General features: G+C 41.5%; 1 protein-coding gene across 5 annotated transcripts in view; it reads right to left on the reverse strand.

Annotated features, from left to right (window-relative positions):
- Positions 1 to 20,666, reverse strand: part of TAF3 (TATA-box binding protein associated factor 3) — a 216,230-nt gene that overhangs the window by 23,666 nt on the left and 171,898 nt on the right. For 4 of the 5 annotated variants that reach the window (XM_002717345.6, XM_051821564.3, XM_089312345.1 and 1 more), the window contains one exon: positions 19,458 to 19,540. The exons of the other annotated variant lie outside the window; for it this stretch is intronic. In XM_002717345.6, coding sequence (XP_002717391.5) covers positions 19,458 to 19,540 — 83 coding nt within the window. The remainder of the gene's footprint in view (positions 1 to 19,457; positions 19,541 to 20,666) is intronic. 5 annotated transcript variants of the gene reach the window in all.

The following is a 20,666-nucleotide window of genomic DNA, read 5'->3' on the forward strand; positions in this document are numbered from 1 at the left end:
GAATTTCTAAATAATTTCAGATCCAGCTCTTCTAGCCTTTCTTTGTACCTTCTGTTGTGATATTTATGTTTCTGAGAACAGGTATCTGATTCAAATTTTCCTCTTTCCATTCTCTCTCCTTTAATACAGTTGTTTTATGTGTATAATACAAATTAGTTTCTTAAATGCAGATCAACTTTTCAAAAGTATAAACTCAGGCTGGCGCTGTGGCGTAGCAGGTAAAGCTGCTGCCTGCAGTATCAGCATCCCATATGGTCACCGGTTCAACTCCTGGCTGCTCCACTTCCGATCCAGCTCTCTGCTGTGGCCTGGGATAGCAGCAGAAGATGGCCCAACTGGGGAGTGAACCAGCGGATGGAAGACAACCCTCTCTCTCTCTCTGCATCTCCTTCTCTCTCTGTGTAACTCTGACTCTGACTTTCAAATGAATAAATCTATCTATCTATATATATATAAAACAAACAAACAAACAAAACAACAACAACAAAAAGTATAAATTCTGAGACTGCTACCTGGAGTAATTTGAGGGTTCTTTTCAAAAACTCAAATCTCCAGATTCAGAACTTCTAAAAGAGGGGAGGGCATCTGGCCTTCTTTCAGAAGGTTAAGATGGTTAAGATACTGCTGGGGACACCTGCACCCCATATTAGAGTGCCTGGGATTGAGTCCCGGCTCCAATCCTGATTCCAGCTTCCTGCTAACAAGGTCCTTGCCAGACAAATGGGAGATCAGGATTAAACTCCTGGCTCCTAGTTTCTGCCTGGCCCAGCCCCAGCTGTTGCAGGCATTTGGGGGGAGTGAACCAGTGAATTACAGCTCTCTGTCTGTATCTCTTTAAAATAATAACAAAAAAGAGCTTCTAGAATATTTTGTGATTTCATAAAGACTTTATTTTTTTAAGAGTTTACTTATTTGTTTGAAGGGCAGAGTTACAGAGAGGCAGAGGCAGAGAGAGAGGTCTTTCATCCACTGGTTTATCCCCTAGATGGCTGCAATGGCTGGAGCTGCACCAATCCAAAGCCCGCAGCTTGGAGCTTTCTCCAAGTCTCCCATGTGGGTGCAGGGGCCCAAGTACTTGGGCCGTCTTCTATTGCTTTCTCAGGCCATAGCAGGGAGCTGGATTGGAAGTGGAGCAGCTGGGACTCGAACTGGCGCTCATATGGGATGCTGGCACTGCAAATGGTGGCTTTTACCTGCTACACCACAGCACCGGCCCCATAAAGACTGTTCTTTATTTAAAAAAATTTTTTTGGAGCTGCGCTGATCCAAAGCCAGGAGTCAGGAGCTTCCTCTGGGTCTCCCATGCAGGTGCAGGGGCCCAAGGGATTGGGTCAACTTCTACTGTTTTCCCAGGCCATATCAGAGAGTTGGATAGGAAGTAAAGCAGCTTAGACTCAAACTGACATCCATATGAGATGCCAGCACTGCAGGCAGCGGCTTTACCCACTACGCCACAGTGCCGGCTCCCCCAAAATTTTTCTTTTCCTTAGAGGCAGAGTTACACACACACACACACTCACAAGTACACACACACACACACACACACACAGGTCTTCCATCTGCTGGTTTACTCCCCAGATGGCTGCAATGGCCAGGGCTGGGCCAGGAGGAAGCCAGGAGCTTCATTTGGGTTTCCCAGGTGGGTGGCGGGGGCCCAAATACGCAGGCCATCTTTTGCTGCTTCCGCATGCACATTAGCAGGGAGCTGGATCAGAAGTGGAGCAGCCAACATATGAACTGGCACCCATGTGGGATGCACCGTTTCAAGTGGTGGCTTAACTACAATGCTGGTTCCTAGGCTGTTCTTTCTTTATGGACAACAAGAGGATGGTTTTATTAAGAAAAAGCTAAGCCAAATAAAATCGAACATTCAATATGGATGAAACCTTACTTTCAACAGTCCTAAGCCTAGACTCTAGAGGATGAACAATCACTAAGTAAAAGATGCTTTTAGGTGAAAATGTGTTCAAGATGCAAGTTAATATAAAAGATACACCTTTATTATTTTTCTTTTTTTAAAGATCAAATAACAGTACAAATTATTTGAAAAGATTAAAAGCAATAAGATGATAGTCAGTGAACTTGAAAAATGAACAAGATTATGATTGAGATTTGTATCTCACTAGAGTTTTATAAAATTCAGTTATTACTGAAGTCATGCTTGGAAAATCCAACATCACCACTTCAAAATATATTAAAATTTGAAAACAGCAGCTGGTTTTCACCAACAGTCACCATGCTGTATGTGAATTCTTATCTTCCTTTGTAAACAGCATGGAAAAATATGGTATCTACTTATTTAGAGCATGTGAGATACACATACACACACACACACACACACACACACACACACATATATATTCACCTGTGGGCTGAAGTAGTAACTAGCTATACATATGACGTTATTCTAAAAAGTTCATAGAAAAATGCAGTTAAAAGCTAAGTTTATTTTGGTGTAAGAATTTTTTGAAATTCATGTAGCTTATTTATAATATGCATTTTCCATTTAAAAAATTTCAAATTTATTTATTTTCATTTTATTTTATTTTATATTTTTTGACAGGCAGAGTGGACAGTGAGAGAGAGAGAGACAGAGAGAGAGAGAAAGGTCTTCCTTTTGCCGTTGGTTCACCCTCCAATGGCTGCCTCAGCCGGTGTGCTGCGGCCTGTGCACTGCGCTGATCCGAAGGCAGGAGCCAGGTGCTTCTCCTGGTCTCCCATGGGGTGCAGGGCCCAAGGACTTGGGCCATCCTCCATTGCACTCCCTGGCCACAGCAGAGAGCTGGCCTGGAAGAGGGGCAACCGGGACAGAATCCGGCGCCCCGACCGGGACTAGAACCCGGTGTGCCGGCGCCACAGGCGGAGGATTAGCCTACTGAGCCGCAGCGCTGGCTTATTTTCATTTTATTTGAAAGAGAGAGAGAGAGAGAGAGAGAGAGAGAGATAGAGAGATACAACACAGGCAGAGAAAGATCTTCCATCTGCTGGTTCACTCCTCAAATGGCCACAAAGGCCAGGGCTTGGCTAGGCCAAAGACAGGTACCTGGAACTCCATCAGTTGTTTTACAAGCGAATGGCACTTGGGCTATTACTTGCTGCCTCCCAAGGCATGCAGTTATCGCAAGAGGAGACTTAACTCACTGTGCTGCAACACTCACCCCTGGTTTGCCTATTTGTATGTGGTACATATTTTCCTTTTACTGGCTTCAGCACTCTCTCCACCTCTTTGAGTCTTGGGTAAGGTATGTCTTACTCCTAGTTCTAAGTAGCACATGTGAACCTGGCCAATGAGAGCATACTCCATGGCTACAGTGATTACTCAAAGCTGGACACATGACCTCAGCTAGTTTGGACTTCTAGGTCTGTCTCTGAGTAGCAATACTAGTAGATTATGTGCTTCAGTTCACAGTTCTGCTAAGTTTGGGGCAAAGCTAAGCTTGATATAACACATTCTAGCAAATTCTTGGAAAAACTATACAATGACTAAACAATAGGAAACAAATAGAATACTGAAATTTTTCTTACAAAAATTGTACTGTGGTATTTACTAAAAATAAATCTTTAAAGCAATGTATTATTTTAGATATTCATAGGGAGTTATAATAGTTGTTTATTTTAAAAGATATGTGGAAATGTTCAAAGGACCAAGGAAAAATGTTTCCTGACAACCTCGATATAATAGTAACAACATCATCAAATAGACAGGACTTAAAAACTTTTTTTTATAAACTGGATACTCACAAACATATGAATAAATGCATAATATTTACCAGTTCCTTTGCCCAGATTACTCTGACACATAAACTCCAAAGCAAAAGCATTCTCCCGATTATTTGTAGTGTTATGCTTTAAATATATAATGCACTCAATGAAGAAAAATCTACCCTAGACGGAGACTGCCCTGAGGACTTACATATTCAGAAGATACCTGGGAATAGCCTGAGTAAACATGTTAACAACTCCAAAGCTAAATGTTCCCCCCAAAGATGAAACGTTTCTATAAAGTAAGGGAGAAGAATGGAGCTAGTTTTTCACAGAAAACTATTAATTGTTGCCAACAGTCTTCTGGAAATTCAGAACAATTAGACTTAATTGATTCTTCTTATATTCATACATAATACATACACTTCATTTTCATCTAAGGTGGTGGTGCACTAAAAAAAGGTTATTTTTTGAAAGGCAGACAGACAGAAATCATAACTTACCAAGCAACTGCAACAGCCACAGCTGGGCCAGGCCACAGCTGGGAACCCAGAACTCAACTTGGGTCTCCCATGTAGATGGTGGGGACCGAAGTACTTGAGTGATCACTCGCTGCACTAGGATGTGCATTAGCAGAAAGCTGCATTGGAAGTGGAGGAGCTGGGACTCAAATCAGGCACTCCAATATAGAATGTGGGTATCCCAAACAGTAACTTAACTGCTGAACCACAAGACCCATCCCTGGTGGTGAGAATTTTAATTGGTGTAGCCATTGGATGATAATTTGACAATAATCTCTTGAAAGTATTAAATATTCAGGTATTCAGAGGTAACATCTTTGCCTTAGTGACAGTTGAATAAACAAAGATCTATATAGAAGGGTATTGTTTCTTTATAATAGCAAAAATGTGAAACTTAAATGTTCAAAAATTGTAAAGATAAAGAAATTGTGATATGACAGTAAAATGAAATCTCATGTCATAAAGACATGGGAAATTGTCTATGATCTATTGTTAAGGGAGTAGTGAGGACAAGCTGTAGAACAGTGTATATAAGATAATCCTGATTAGGACTGGCCCTGTGGTGCAGCGGGTTAAAGCCATGGCCTGCAGCATGAGTATCCTATATGGGTGCTGGTTTGAGTCCCAGTTGCTCCATTTCTGATCCTGTTCCCTGCTAATGTGCCTGGGAAAGCATCAGAGGATAGCCCAAGTTCTTGGGCCCCTGCACCCAAGTGGGAGACCTGGAAGAAGCACCTGGCTTCAGCCTGACACAGCCTTGGATGTTGTGGCCATTTGGGGAGGAAACCAGTAGATGGAAGATCTCTGTCTGTCTTTCCTTCTCTCTCTAACTCTGCCTTTCAAAGAAATAAGTAAATCTTTAAAAACAAACAAACCCTGATTATAATGTAACAAATATAAAAATTTTTTTTAAATTGCTGAAATATATACCAGTTAGCAGTGGTTATCTTTGGGAAAATGCAGGATTTGGGAAGAATTTTTGCTTTCTAAGTTAAACATTTCTAAACAGTTTATATAGAAAACACTGGCCCTAGGTATTATTTTTATAATTAAAGAAACAAAGCCAAGTATATCCACATTTAGTAGCAGTTCCTTAAAATGTCATTTCCGCTTTTTATATCAATTTTATCTAAAGCATATATAAAATAGAAGTAATATCTTGATGTAAAATATTTACCTTTAAAAGTAAATGTTCACAGTCAGCCCTAAAAGGAGGAACATACACAGCTAACATTTACTGAAGGCCTACTGGACCCTGGTCAGGGTTTTAAGTTTCCCAGATAATATTATGTGACTCACATTTATTAGAAATTCTAGCTATACATGAGCTCCTCCAGCTAAAAGGTACTTTTGGAGTGAGTTATATAACACTGTGACCGCTACTTTCCCTTTTCTGGTTCTGTTGACCCCTAGGTCCACAAGGAGGAGAGATCCAGACTTTAAGCTACTGAACGAGTTCTATGATGCTGAAGGTTCAAGCAAAGAGCACAAGAAATTTCCCTGGACAGGGCCATTCTCTTTCCTTCTCTGTTCAGTTTCGGAAATATTTAGAGTTAAGAAGACATTCATATATTAATTTCTAGGATGTCTAGTCTGGTATTATGACATACATGAAAATCTCCTAATTTTATTAGTGTCTGCCTTCTTTGAAGCTACTCTAAAGCCTAAAATGGCTTGAAAATAGGTGCTTTGGTCTCATCATCAACATAAAAGAAACATAACAATATGAACAACCAGCATACAGCTAAGTAATGATGTGACCAATTTTACAAATGCTATATTTGAGGAGCTGCTGGTTCATCCAGGCAGAATTTTCTAGTAGCTAACCAGGCAGACCAGTGGGGATCTTGGGGGAGAAATGTGAGCTGGAAATAGATTTGGGAATCAGATATTCCTGATAATGGAAACCTAAAGAGTCAATGAGAAAATTTAGAAGAATGGAGTGAGTGAGTCAAGGGCAAGAAGGGAAAGTAAGGTCAAGACAAAAGGAGCTCTTAAAAAGAAAAACAAAAGAAATGGTAAGACAGAAAATACTCAGGTGGGTATGGAACCAAGACTAACGAGACTAACAAGTTTCGCCGGTGCCGTGGCTCACTAGGCTAATCCTCCACCTGCGGCGCCGCGCAGTACACTGGGTTCCAGTCCCGGTCGGGGCACCGGATTCTGTCCTGGTTGCCCCTCTTCCAGGCCAGCTCTCTGCTGTGGCCAGGGAGTGCAGTGGAGGATGGCCCAAGTGCTTGGGCCCTGCACCCCATGGGAGACCAGGAGAAGTACCTGGCTCCCGTCTGCGGATCAGCGCGGTGCACCGGCCTTGGTGGCCATTGGAGGGTGAACCAACGGCAAAGGAAGACCTTTCTCTCTCTCTCTCTCTCACTGTCCACTCTGTCTGTCAAAAATAAATAAATAAATAAATAAATAAATAACAATAAAAAAAATAATTAAAAAAAAGAAAGAAAAAAGACTAACAAGTTTCAAAAACAGCTCAAGCAAAACACACATCCACTACGGCAGGAAGGATTAATACGGTAACGTCTGCAGCACATTCTCTGGATTCGGGAATCAGCACACATTTGGTGATCCTAATGAGAAACCAGGAAAGTTTCCAGGGCACAAACGACAATGCAGTGGGATCAGGAGTGAAAAACCAGAAAGAAATGCATCTGAAGGATGATTAAGTTCTGTGAAGCCAGAATGAAATGAGGAAGTGAGGTAGCCTTTTTCTCCTGCAGAGGATAGGTTTGGTGAAGGTGCGATTAGGAGAGGAGAATAAGGTTGAAGGAAAAATGTGAGAAAAAGGAAGAGGAAGAGGAAGATACAGAGGAGATAATCAAGGAAAGTTTCAGAGAGGGACCGGAAAAACAGAAAAGAAAGAGGGAACAAGCGGAAGATTCTTTTCACAGCCAGGATGGACAGGGGGAGACTCTTCCTGGAGCCCCATAGAGCAAATCCTAACAGCCACGGAGTAATAGCAGGGCTAGTCTGTTCCACATGTTAGACTCTGGCCACCATGTTAAAAAAAAAAAAAAGGTCTTGCAGTGACTAAAACACCCCTAATGTTAATTATACCATGCATCTGAAATCATTGTGTAGTATCTAAATAAACCACAGGGCATAAACCAGGAAATAATAAAATGTGAAGAATTTAAATATCCTGTGTTAGTGTTATATAATGATTAAGACCGTCTAAGTGTTTTCAGCAGTAACTGCATATTTTTTTTTAATGCCAGAAGTGTGAGTAGTTTGATCTTTAGGGAAATTATAATCAGATAGTATCCAAAAGGTTACCATGATACAGCTAAATTATCTCCTGTCACAGGTTAAAGAACATTTAAATTCTCAAAGTTTACATCAGCCTTTTCTAGATAACAAATCTTAAGTACCTTCCTATATTCACTAAATTAGTGATCTTGGGCCTTGATAACACTGCAGAGAGAAACTTTCCAACTATCATTCAAATCATATCTAAAAAGGTGGTCATAAATATTTTAAAACCTAAGTGAACTAATAAGACCTAGACCCATTAAGGATAAGATCTTTTACAACAAATTAAATAAAACAATTTATTGAAGTCTGAACTCAAGATAAGCTAGATTTACTAGCTGACCTTTTATTCATTTAAACAACAAAATTAGCTCTAATTGCATTAGAATGGAATCCAGTAAATTTTCCCAAGTCTTCTAAAGTGGCATCCATGTAAGGACTGCTGTAATTGTTTACAAGTAAGATGGGAATGCTTTGATTATAATCTTTCCACTTATTTTACTGTGTAGTAAAAGCATTTACCAAAACTCTATGCCTGTTTTTCTGACAATATACTATTTTTTCTCTTAAAACGTTCTGCATCTTCGGTACTAATGAAAAACTATGATATGTCAAGGGGAAAAAATTAAATTTAGAGACTTCATGATTATAGGTAACTAAAACTGAGAAAATAATATAAGGAGGTCAAGGTCTCTTTTCTGGAAAAATCAGAAATGGCCCAATGACCTGGATAACACATTTTTAAATTACCTGCTTCCACTCAAAGGTGGTTCATAATCACAATTGAAAGAAAGGTGGTTGCTTCAGTAACAAATTAACCAGGGCTGATCCAAACTATCTACTGTACAATCTTCTCAAAAATCCAAAGTAGACAGTTTTACTGTAAAGGAAATGAATCAAAAATAGAAAATTAGGGGGCAGGCCCTTGGTAGAGTGATTAAGACACAGCTCAGGATGCCTGCATCTCCTACTGGAGTGCCTGGGGTCAAGTCCCAGGCTCGGCTTCCTGCTGATGAACACCCTGGGACGCCCAGGGCGATGGCTCAGGTACTTGAGTTGCTGCCATCCAAATGGGAGACCTGGACGGAGTTCTGGCCTTTGTCTGGCCCAGGCCCAGCTGTTCCAGTTGCTGTTGTCATTTGGGGGAGTGAAGCAGTAGATGGAGGATCTCTGTCTCTGTGCCTGCTTCTCAAAAAAGAAAAGAAATGGCCGTATAGGTCTGACAGAATGATTAAAAAAAAAGAGAGAGAGAGAGAGAGAGGTTTATTTTATTTATTTGAAACTCACAGTGAGAGACATAGGGGTGGGGGGTATCTTCCATCTGTTGGTTCACTCTCCCAATGGCCACAATAGCCAGTGCTGGCCTGGACTGAAGCCAGGATCCAGGAACTCCAGTCACGTTTCCCATGTGGATGGCAGGGGCCCAAGGACTTGGGCCATTTTCTGCTGCTTTCCCAGGGAGCTGGATAGGATGCAGAACAGCCAGGACTTGAACCAGTGCTCATATGGGATGCCTGAGATGCGGGCAGCAGCTTAATCTGCTGCTCCAAAACACCAGCCCCAGAATGATGTTCTTAAATGTTCCTAAGCCTCTGAAGTATCACTTTTTAAATCAACAAGCTTCTTTGCCCTGTCAGCTTGGTTTTATAAAGATATGAAATCCAGCTTCCTTCCCCTAACTAAAACAAAACATATATAAGAGATGGGAATTTGGCACAGCAGTTAAGATGCCTGCATTTGATTTCAGAGAGCTTGGACACATCCTGGACCAAGTCCTGGCCCTCTCCCTATTGTAGCTTCCTGCTAATGTGTATCCTGAGAGGCAGCCGGTGATGGCTCAAGTAGTTGGGTCCTTGTGACTCATATGGGAGACCTAAATTGCTCTCTTGGCCTGGCTCAGTCCCAGCTGTTGCGTGCATTTGCATAGTGAAACAGCAGATGGGAGAGTTCTATTCACCTTTCTCTCTGCCTTTTAACTAAATAAGTACAAATTATTTAAAAATTAAATCATATCAGTCATTTTTGCCTGTCCTTCCCCTCTAGTTCTGGAGAGAGAACTCTCCTTTATTTCTGGAGCACACCATTTCCCCTTTGGACAGGTGCCCTGGTGAACCCAAGTCCTTGCTGGAGACGGACAAGGGCTGCTGTGGAAGAGGGGCTTCCCAGAGGCTCGAAGCATGGGAGAACCACACCAGCCTGCAGCGACTTGGCCCACTGTTGTCATCACACAGAGGCAAGATGCAGAAAAGCAAAGTGGAACAAAATCCTAACAATGTTTTATGAGGCCTGCATTCTGCTTCATCTAAAGTCAAATACACAGAAGCCTCTCCTTATCCATGGGAGATACGACCCAAGACCCTCAGTGGCTGCTTGGAAGCTTGGACAGCATTTTAACCTATATATACTACATATACAAGTTTAATGCTTTCTTCATCTTAATTAAGCACTTACCACATCCTCTGGCCAGCGTGTGAGGTATGAGAACCATTTAGCACAAATTTATTTTCTCTTCTTCAAAACTGCATGGACAGAAGATTCTTTCCTACTGAATCTTAGCAACCTCAGCAAAATAATTTTTCTTTTTCTTCAAAGATTTATTTATTTATTTGAAAGGCTGAGTTACAGAGGGGGAAAGAGTGTGAGAGTGAAAGAGAGAGAGAGCAAGAGATATCAGTATTCCATCTACTAGTTTACTCCCCAAATAGCAGCAATGGCTGGGGCTGGGTCAGGCTGCAGCCGGGGGCTCTGGAACTCTATCAGAGTCTCCCATGTGAGTGGCGGGGACCCAAGCACATGGGCCATCCACTGCTTTCTGGGGTGCAATAGCAGGGAGCTGGATCAGAAGTAGAGCAGCAGGGACACAAACAAACACTCATATAGGGGGCCAGCACGGCAGGTGGTGTTTTAACCCAGTGCGCCATAACACTGACAAGCATCCTCCCTTCTTTCTAAAAATTTATTTATTTATTGAAAGGCAGAGCTACAGAGAAAGAAAGAGAGACAGAGAGAAAGAGAGAGAAAGACAGAGAAAGAGAGAGAGAGATTTTTCTTATTAGATTGAGACTTTAAACCTTTTCCCTTAAAGAAAACAATATACACTGTCTCTTTGGAATAACCTAATTGTCAGTATCACTTCTCTAGTATTTTGGTGCCATTATAAAGTAAAAGAACACTGGAACACAGGCATGGTGACACTGCAACAATTGATTTGATAATCAAGATAGCTACTATGTGATGAATGAGCCAGGAGTATATACAGTGTGGTCAAGGGGAGGACTCACCTCTTAGACAATGGAGCTGGGGGTATCAGATTTCATCACACTACTTGGAACAATATGCAAGTTAAAACTTCCGAACTGTTTATTTCTGGAATTTTTCACTTACTATTTACTGACTATAGTGGATGGCGGGTGTATTCCTTGCCCTTAAAACTCAACTGGCTCTCACATCCTAATGCCTTCATACTCCACCCTGCATTATTTTCCAGGTTCCCAAGGCCCGCCCCCCCCCCCCCCCGCCCAGTTCCTGGAATTCCCCTCCCTGCTGCCCCCTACCCCTGCCCCTAGCCCAAGCCCTCCTTAAAAAGGCCTGGCCCCTGGAGGGTCGGGGCCTTCTGCCACATGCTCCATCTTGTACACACAGGCAGTTGGTCACCCACCTCTGCGGATTTATTTTCTCTGAATAAATTTGATCTGGCTGTAAATCCGTGCACTGCCTCCTCTCTAATCTGCGGCTCTCTTCCTAACATTTTGGTGCCCCATGTGAGGAGGCACCAATCTGCACCTCTTTTCTTAACAGTGGGTAACTGAGACAACAGAAAGCAAAAATTCCAGAAAGCAAAACTTTGGATAAGAGGTGCTATTTTTATTTATTGTTTCTCCTTTAGCATAGTTTGATTTAGGTTTTTGCTACTTGGAATGAAGAAACTTAACTAATACAACAACCAGAAGAAAGTAAGAGTATTATAGCTAGAGAAGACTAGGCTCCTTAGAAAGCTATTTTCATGAAATGTGCTTTTGTGCTTTCTCATAGATTAAGGGTTGATGTAGGAAGTAGCCAATAAAAAAGATCTTTGGATCATCTGTAAAATCTGCTATGGAGGGGCCAGCACTGTGGCGTAGTGTGTAAAGCTGCCACTTGCAGTGTCGGCATCCCATATGGGTGTTGGTTCGAGTCCTGGCTGCTCCACTTCTGATCCACTCTCTGCTATGGCCTGGGAAAGCAGTGGAAGATGGTCCAAGTCCTTGGCCCCCATGTGGGAGTCCCAGAAGAAGCTCCTGGCCCCTGACTTCAGATCAGTGCAGCTCTGGCTGTTGAGGCCAAATGGGGAGTAAACCAGCAGATTGAAGACCTCTTTCTCTCTCTCTCTCTCTTTCTCTCCTTCACTAACTCTTTCACATAAATAAATAAATAAATCGTTTGAAAAAAAAAAATCTGCTACGGAGGACACTGTCCTTGTCATTTGGTTCCATATGGAAATCAATTTTTAAATTTTTGTCTGGAAAAACTTTGCCTCCCCTGAGAAACTGGAAGGCATCTTCTGTTCTAGAAATGTATTTCCTTGTTCTTATTTTTGACAGGCAGAGTGGATAGTGAGAGAGAGAGAGAGACAGAGAGAAAGGTCTTCCTTTTTTGCCATTGGTTCACCCTCCAATGGCCACCGGGGCCGGCACATCGCGCTGATCCGAAGCCAGGAGCCAGGTGCTTCTCCTGGTCTCCCATGGGGTGCAGGGCCCAAGTACTTGGGCCGTCCTCCACTGCACACCCTGGCCACAGCAGAGAGCTGGCCTGGAAGAGGGGCAACTGGGACAGAATCTGGCGCCCCGACCGGGACTAGAACCCGGTGTGCCGGAGCCGCTAGGCGGAGGATTAGCCTAGTGAGCGGCGGCACCGGCCTGTATTTCCTTTTTCACCTTTACCATTAGGAAGCTGTGATCATATCTGTCAAGTAGGCATTTGATTCCTTTTCTCTCCTTGATCTTACTTTCTCATTTCTATTTCCTACCTTACTAAGTGTGCTTTCAGGTGTTTATTCATTTTTATTTTACTTGCAAGGCAGAGAGAGTTAGAGAATGAGAGAGCAAGAGCACGCACGTGAGAAAGGGAGTGCTGTTTCATCTACTGGTTTACTCCCCAGATGTCCACAACAGCAAGGGCCGGGCTAGGCCAACGCCAGGAGCTGAGAACACCATCCCTAGGACTCTCACGTAGATGGCAAGGCCTCAGCAGTTGAGCATCATCTGCTGCCTCCCAGGAAATTAGCAGAAGGTTGGATTGAGAGCAGATGCAAAAGTGTACTCAATCCTGGCTAAATATAAAATGCTTACTGTCTTTTTCTTTAAATTAAGATTTATTTATTTACTTGAAGTCAGAGTTGGAGAGAGGGAGAGGGAGAGAGAGAGAGAGAGAGAGAACAAACCTTCCATCCGCTGTTCATTCCACAAATGGTTGCAATAGCCAGGGCTGGGCCAGGCCAAAGCCAGGAGTTAGCAGCTTCTTCTAGATCTCCCACGTGGGTGCAGGACCCCAAGGATTTTGGTCCATTTTCCTCTGCTTTCCCAGGCACATTAGCAGGGAGCTGAATTGGAAGTGGAGCAGCTGGACTCAAACTCGTGCCCAACAGGATGCTGGCATTGCAGGCGGTGGCCTAATCCACTATACCACAGCACCAGCCCCAAAATGCATATTATTGTTATGGGTTGGACTGTATTTGGGTCCTGTTTTTCTTTGGTAGGAACTTTTGGTTACTACAAAATGCCTTAAAATATTTTAAAAGTTTATTTTTATTATTGCCTATGATTACAATGTATTTCTGTCAAAAAGATTTATTAGAAACATTTGGATCACACCAAAAACAACAAAGATCTACAGATATTTTATGTTTTTAAAGATCAAAACTTTGTTTATTTAAAAAGATTTATTTTATTTATTTAAAAGAGCCACAGAGAGATGTAGAGACAGAGAGAGAGTTCTTCCATCCGCTGGTTCATTCCCCAATTGGCCGCAACAGCCGGAGCTGTGCCGATCTGAAGCCAGGAGTCAGGAGCCTCTTCTGGGTCTCTCACGTGGGCACAGCGGCCCAAGGACTTAGGCCATCTTCTACTGCTTTCCCAGGCCACAGCAGAGAGCTGGATTGGAAGAGGAGCAGCCGGGACTAGAACCGGCGCCCATATGGGATGCCGACACTGCAAGTGGCAGCTTTACACACTACGCCACAGTGCTGGCTGCAAAACTTTGTTTTTCAAGATTAACAAGCAAAGTAGCTCCCAATTTCATAGTAGTACATAGAAATAATTCTGAAATTCAAGTGTAAAAAAGGCCCCCCACCAGACATAAGTTACACTGTGAACCTCAACAAAAAACTGAATCACATGAAAAGGAGCATCAAATTTTCAGCACCTCTGCTATGAGAGGACTACTGAATAAAGAATTTCCTGAAGTGTAGGAAATCAATCCAGCTGTCACTGGAAATCAAAATGTTAGCAGAGAGAAAAGTGTAATTGCCAGCAATAAAGTGCTCTCTGAAAAATATCTCAGCATGTAATTTGTGTATTTTCAAAACAGCGTTAAGTCTGTCAAAGAGAATATTATTGTGAGCTCTCAGTCAAAGAGTTCTAGCATTACTGGGGCTGGCACTGTAGCGCAGCAGGGTAAGCTATGGCTGTGATGCTGGCATCCCATGTGGGAGCACTGATTCAAGTGAGTCCTGGCTGCTCTGCTTCCAGTCCAGCTCCCCGATAGCGAGCCTGGGAGAGCAGCAGGAGAAGGTCCAAATGCCCACCCACATGGAAGACCTGGATGGAGTTCTAGGCTCCTGGCTTCAACCTGGCCCAGCTCTGGCCATTGCCATCATTTGGGGAGTGAACCAGAGGATGGAAGACCTCTCTCTCTTTCTAATAAACAAACAAATAAATAGACAGATACATCTTTTTCAAAGAGATTTATAAACAACATTGAGAACCATATTGTTGGCTGAAAAGCAGCACAAATTACTTCTGTATCATCTGATCAAGTATATTTTGAGATATTAATTAGAAACAATGACCAAGCCTTATGGGAGTCCTGCAGAGGCCCTATTCATCACCTCTTATCTTGAGAGCTCACTGAGTAAGGGCAGGAATGTCCTGAGAGCAGAAAGAAGAGGGGGCAGTTACCAATTTTTCAGTTTAGTAGCCCCCGCTACCAGCACAAACAGCAGAGCTTGGCAAAAGAGCCCCTCCAGTCAAGCCGAAGAGTGCTGAAGTTAGAAGGACAAGGGCAGAAGTTTCCTTTTCAGCACTTCTGAGAGGACAACATAGAAGAAAACTTTGAGAAACATGAGGGGAAGAATGCTTATTCCCCTACCTGGCTCCATTATTTATTCCATTGCCTTCATGAAAATTTACATTACTTTTTTTTTTTAAGATATATTTATGTATTCATTCATTCATTCACCCATACATTCCTCATCTGGGTACAATGGCTGGCACTGGTCCAGACGAGGGGACCCAGAACACCATGTGGGTCTTCCATGTGGCAGAGGCCCAAAGACTTGGGCTATCTTCCGCTGCTTTCCCAGGAGCATTAGCAGGAGCTGGATCAGAAACGGAGCAGCTGGGACTCAAACTGATATTCTGATATGGGATGCCAGTGTCTTAAAGAGGTGGCTTAAATTGCTATGCCACAACACTGGCCCTATGTTTTTCTTAATAATTTACCAACATTTAAAATCACCTTTTTTCATGAGGCTCCTTTTACACAACTTGGAACCTTATAAATACAGTCACACGTTACAACTTCACACACTCCATTAAATTAGTTTGTTGTGCTTTCTTCACAGAAATGAAAAAAAGAATGAATGCTTTAAGTTGGTCATCTTTGCCTATATATTCTCAATAGAATCAAATAACAAGATTGAGGTAACAAAACTCATAGCAACTCTGCTGCCATTCACCTACCCCACTATGGCAGATACGACTCACCCTCATTGGACTCTGCCACTGAGTCCAGGTGGGACCTCAGAATCCTGAGCAACAGAGTTCTAAGCAGCTGCTCCTGGGCAAGCTGAAACCTACTTGCTATCCTGGCATCAAGGCAAGACTTGAAGGTTAGGCTAGACTCAGATTATTTTTGCAATTAACTTGAATATGCTGTTTCTCCATTCGTACTTTATAGGAATTCAGATTGTAATGCCAGGGTTAGGATTTTAAAATTATCTTTAGGGGTCGGCGCTGTGGCGCGGTGGGTTAACGCCGTGGCCTGAAGCGCTGGCATCCTATATGGGCACCGGTTCAAGACCCGGCTGCTCCTCTTCTGATCCAGCTCTCTGCTATGGCCTGCGAAAGCAGTGGAAGATGGTCCAAGCCCTTAGGCCCCTGCACCCACGTGGGAGACCCGGAAGAAGCTCCTGGCTTCGGATTGGTGCAGCTCCGACCATTGTGGCCAATTGGGGAGTGAACCATCAGATGGAAGACCTCTTTCTCTCTCTCTCTCTCTGCCTCTCCTCTCTGTGCAACTCTTTCAAATAAATAAATAAATCTTTAAAAAAATTACCTTTAATACAGAATACAGAGAATTCTGGATACCTATTGCTGGGGCAACACCTTGAATGATTTTTTTTAACATTTATTATTTATTTGAAAGGGAGAGAGAGAGAGAGAGAGAGAGAGAGAGAGAGAGAGAGAGAAAGAAAGAGATCTTCCATCTGCTGATATACTTGTCAAACGGCCACAACAGTCAGGTCTGGGCCAGGCTGAAGCCAGCAGCCAGAAATTCCATTTCTTCCACCGCCTTCCCAGGTGCATTAACAGGGAGCTGGATGGGAAGTGGACCAGCTGGGACTCACATCAGCACGCGGACGTGAGATGCTAGCAGTGCAAGTGGCATCTTAACCTGCTGCACCACAATGCTGACCTTATGTTAAAGGAATCTGAAGTCCTGGGAATGTGGTTTTCAATTTTAACTCTCAGGTCAAGGTACGGACTCACCATAGATCCCTTCAGAAGATAGTTTCCAAGGGTGTTAAGGAAGAAACATGGGACAGGGTTTGGTGCAGTGAGTTACACTGCTTCTAGGGACCCCTGCATCCCATATTGGAGTGCAAATTAGAGTTCTGGCTACTCTGCTTCTGATCCAGCTTCCAGTTAATGTATCTGGAGAGGCAGCAGAGGATAGCTCAAGTGCTTGGGCCCCTGCCATCCATGTGGGAGACTTGGATGAAGTTCCTGGCTCCTGGCTTTGGCCTGGCCCAGCCCTGGCTGTTGCAAGCATTTGGGGAGTGAGCCAGTGGATGGAAACATGCCTGCTCTCTCTCCTCTCTCTCCCTCTCCTTCCAAGTAGATGAAGAATAAATAAAAATCTTAAAAAAAAAATCTTTGTTTTAAAAAAAGTTATCTGTCTGGCTTCATGGAAGAGTAGAGAACAGAGGAAACAATCTAACCTCAAAGTACTTTTGTGGACCAAAGGGCAGAAGGTATAGCTTCTTTAAGACTTAGAAACTAAATATTGTCTTGGAGATCTTCCAGCGAAAGGGTATAATTTGAACCCAGTAAAGCTTTTTCTTTTTCCCATAATTTCAAAAGATTCCATTCTCTGCCTGATCTTCAGCAATAAACAATCTCTCCAGCCCTGGACTATTCAAACTCTCCCTCTCTGAATCCCAGTCCGCTCATTATTTTCACTTCAAAAGAGTATCAGTTACCCAACGTGTGTACAAACTGAGTAACTAAAGGAACATTATAGGAATCTCTTGGCTCTTTTCCATCATTCCTGACATGGAATAAGCCATGTATCCTTATGCTAACCAGGAAAGATACTGAAATCTGAATGCCATTTAATTTTCACATATCATATTCTTCTTTTAATTTTGTTCAATCCTTAAAACATATAAAAATCATTCTTAGCTTGCAGGCAATACAAAAACAGGCAGTGGGCTGGATTTGGCTCATGGGTTGTTGTTTACTTATTCCCAGTTTAGACTCCCACCGTTAAAAAGGATGTTACTGACTAAATTCTATTTTACATAAAAATTCTGTAACTATGTGATTTCCTCTTTTCCTCCCTCTCTTATTTTAGCTTAAATATATATTTTACTTAATTTATCTCTTTGTGTGTTATAAGGGTTTTCTTGTATCTGCCCTGGGTCAAATGGTTAATCCTTCATTTAACATGTAGGCTATTACCTGCATACCTGGACACTTACATGTCTTATAATAAGTATTATACTTTCAAGGGCAATTTGTCTAGAATGTCTGGTATTATAATTTCCCTTAAAGTGGGCATTCTGTCCCAGAGTAACAGGATCTCTTTCTCATATTTTCAAATACGTTAGGTGTATGAGCAACTTGTTAAAAGAAGAAAATAGAACAAATAGAAGAATGACTGAAAGATGCTTAAGGGCAGATGAGATTTATGTAACAATCAATGTTCTTTTACAAATCTTACTTCTGAAAGGTAATTAGAAAGCCAAACTTCTGTGTGGGAGTAAAGAGTAATGGTGAGCTACTGAGAAAACAGGAATAAATCTAAACTGGCGGGAGGAAACTGTTAATGATGAATCTCTTCCCCTTAGAGAAAGGAATCCACATACAAAATTTCCAAGCAGATGGTTTGAAGAGTGACTTTAGGTCGTTTTCTGAGAGATGAGAATATTAGTTAAACTCTTGAAGGTAAGATAGAGGGCATTAGGTATATCAGAGATATGGTTTGAAAAGAGATGAATCCATGGTATTTTTATTAGGTTTTTAAAGCTTGTCAGCAGGCCAACCATTGTGTAGGATTCTACTGGTGTAACCAGTAATATGAAAATTATCCACAGAATTTAGGTAAGAACAATCTGAGCCATCGAGACTTCTTCCTTTCCATCTTTAGAGAATACACTCTCCTGGAAGACTGCCTCCCAACCATCTCTCATTATTAACACATGTGTTGGATTTTCCTACCGTACCATATTTGGAGCAGACAGAATGATAGAGGCAGCAGCATGAAATACACACAGTCTTGAAGACGACAGAAGCCACGGAAAACATGGCAGAATTTCTGTTCTCTATTCCACCCACTAAATAAATTCATGGGTCTTATTCTCACTGTTAAGGCTAAAAATTAAATGGCAATGGAATGTCTTATAGGCTTATTTTCCATATTTGATTGCCTTTAATGTAAACTACTTCATTTTTCAGGCTTATTTGGAAAAATAAGTTGTAAACTTTCACTTTTTAGCTTGTGAATTTCATTTAAATAACATAAAGCATGCTTTTAGAACAAGGAGAGACATTTTCAGCATAATTAAGAAAAAAAATCAATGTTTCATTACATTACTAGCATCATTAAAGAGCACTGTGGGTTTTAATGCTTCCCCCCAAAACGGATAAAGGACAACTATCCAACTAGCTGACTTTAAAGAAGGGTGGGAGTCTGTGAAAATTAGGACAAATAGCAGCAAACATCGGGTTTGCATTACTAGTTTCCTCTTCAAAAAAAAAAAAGCAAACAATGAAGACTTCAGTTGTTGTTAACCATTAGATACTTTTACACCAAGCCTTTGGCAATATCTTTGTTTTACAGGGACAGGAAAAAAAACAAAAACAAAAACAAAAAAAACACATGCCATCTGAGCAAGAAGAGGCTACTCATTTTCTGTTATGGTGGCAGATAATAGGTACCTGAGAAGGTATACCATTACAACTGCCCAATCCACTCAATACGTAGTTTCTTATTTTTCAGATAACCAGGACCTTAAATATTATACAGAAACAATACTGTGGTGCTAGTCTTTTAAAAACAGAACAAGAACAAGAGAAAAGGGATCCTATGTGTTAAAGCAAAACACCTTGACTCAGAGGAAGAAATCAATAAAAACTTGAAGAGTTGTCAAAACAAAGCTTGACCCTATTTGTTCATACCTGGCAAAGGTTTGTCCAGTTCCAAATCCATTAGGAAAAGCTAGAGAAGGTTAAATTGCATCTGTTTCAGTCTGATTCACAAATTTATACTTACATCTTGTCTTGGCCAGCACCAACTCGCAGAGTCAACCTGGGGATAACTGGACTTGGGGCTGGAACGACTGGTTCCACTTTTATCTGTGGAAGTTAGTACATTAGAGTTCAATAGGTTTTTTCAACAAAAGTACCTCCTACCTCTTTGACTGCCCCACCTTCAAAAACTTAACATACAAGGCTAGGCCTCAAATATGGCTAAAATGCTAGATGTGAAGACAATCTGGGCTAGTCTATGATTTTGTTTCTCAAAAACTAATGGCTACCTAGCATCATCAGAAATTTTATGAAATTTAATCATATATAGTTATTTCTGTTTTATTAGTTTGGGTTAGTCTCAGATTTTATCATATCAGAACTTTCAAACAAAAACTGTTATCTATATCATTTGGTGGAGCAGTTAAGTAACTGTCAGACTTAACATAAATAGACAAAGGCTGCAATGACTCTTTCCTTATATGATACAATCCATCTATTTATGGGCCTTGGCGAACATTAAACTCATCTTAAGTTTGCATTATCATATGAGAAAGCTGAAATATCGAGTATATGTATAGATTAAACTGTTCCATTTTTGAGTAGTAAAAAGATCTAAAATGCTGTAAAAGAAAAAGATGCATATTCTTTTTAAGGAAGGGTTTATGGCGAAGTCAGTGACTGCTAAATAAGTTAAAAACCTCATAAATATTCGAGTTGTTAGTCAGAAGGGAAGCATACAACTTAAGTATAACATTAAAGAATCTCATCACAATTTTTTGGTTTGAAGATCTTTCAGCAAATATTCTGAATGAACAAACTAAATAAAAACATGGCAGTTCCAAATTATTATCCACATTAGAGTTTCTCATCTAGGGTTTGTTTGGGATTTTTGGTGGGAGAGTTCTTTGTTGTGCAGGACTCTTCCAAGCACTGCTAGTTGTGTCAGTATACTATATTCCAATAGTCCATTGCTTGTCACTGACAACTAGCGGCAAATCATTGATTTCTAGAACTCAAGTTCAAGAATTAAATCCTAGTAGAACAGTGCGGTGGTTCTAAAAGGGAATGAATATATAATGCTCACTATATTATCCAGTTAACATGTGGCACATAAATTAAATCTACTATTTTCTTCTAGGTATTTATCTCGAGTTTTTTTTTTTTTTTTTAAATCCATCACCATACATTCTCTTCAACAGTGCTAGCACGTAAGAGGTGTTCAATAAACATT

The sequence above is a fragment of the Oryctolagus cuniculus genome, chromosome 13 (assembly GCF_051225735.1).
Source record: "Oryctolagus cuniculus isolate XC-2025 breed Fujian yellow rabbit chromosome 13, ASM5122573v1, whole genome shotgun sequence".
NCBI lineage: Eukaryota > Metazoa > Chordata > Mammalia > Lagomorpha > Leporidae > Oryctolagus > Oryctolagus cuniculus.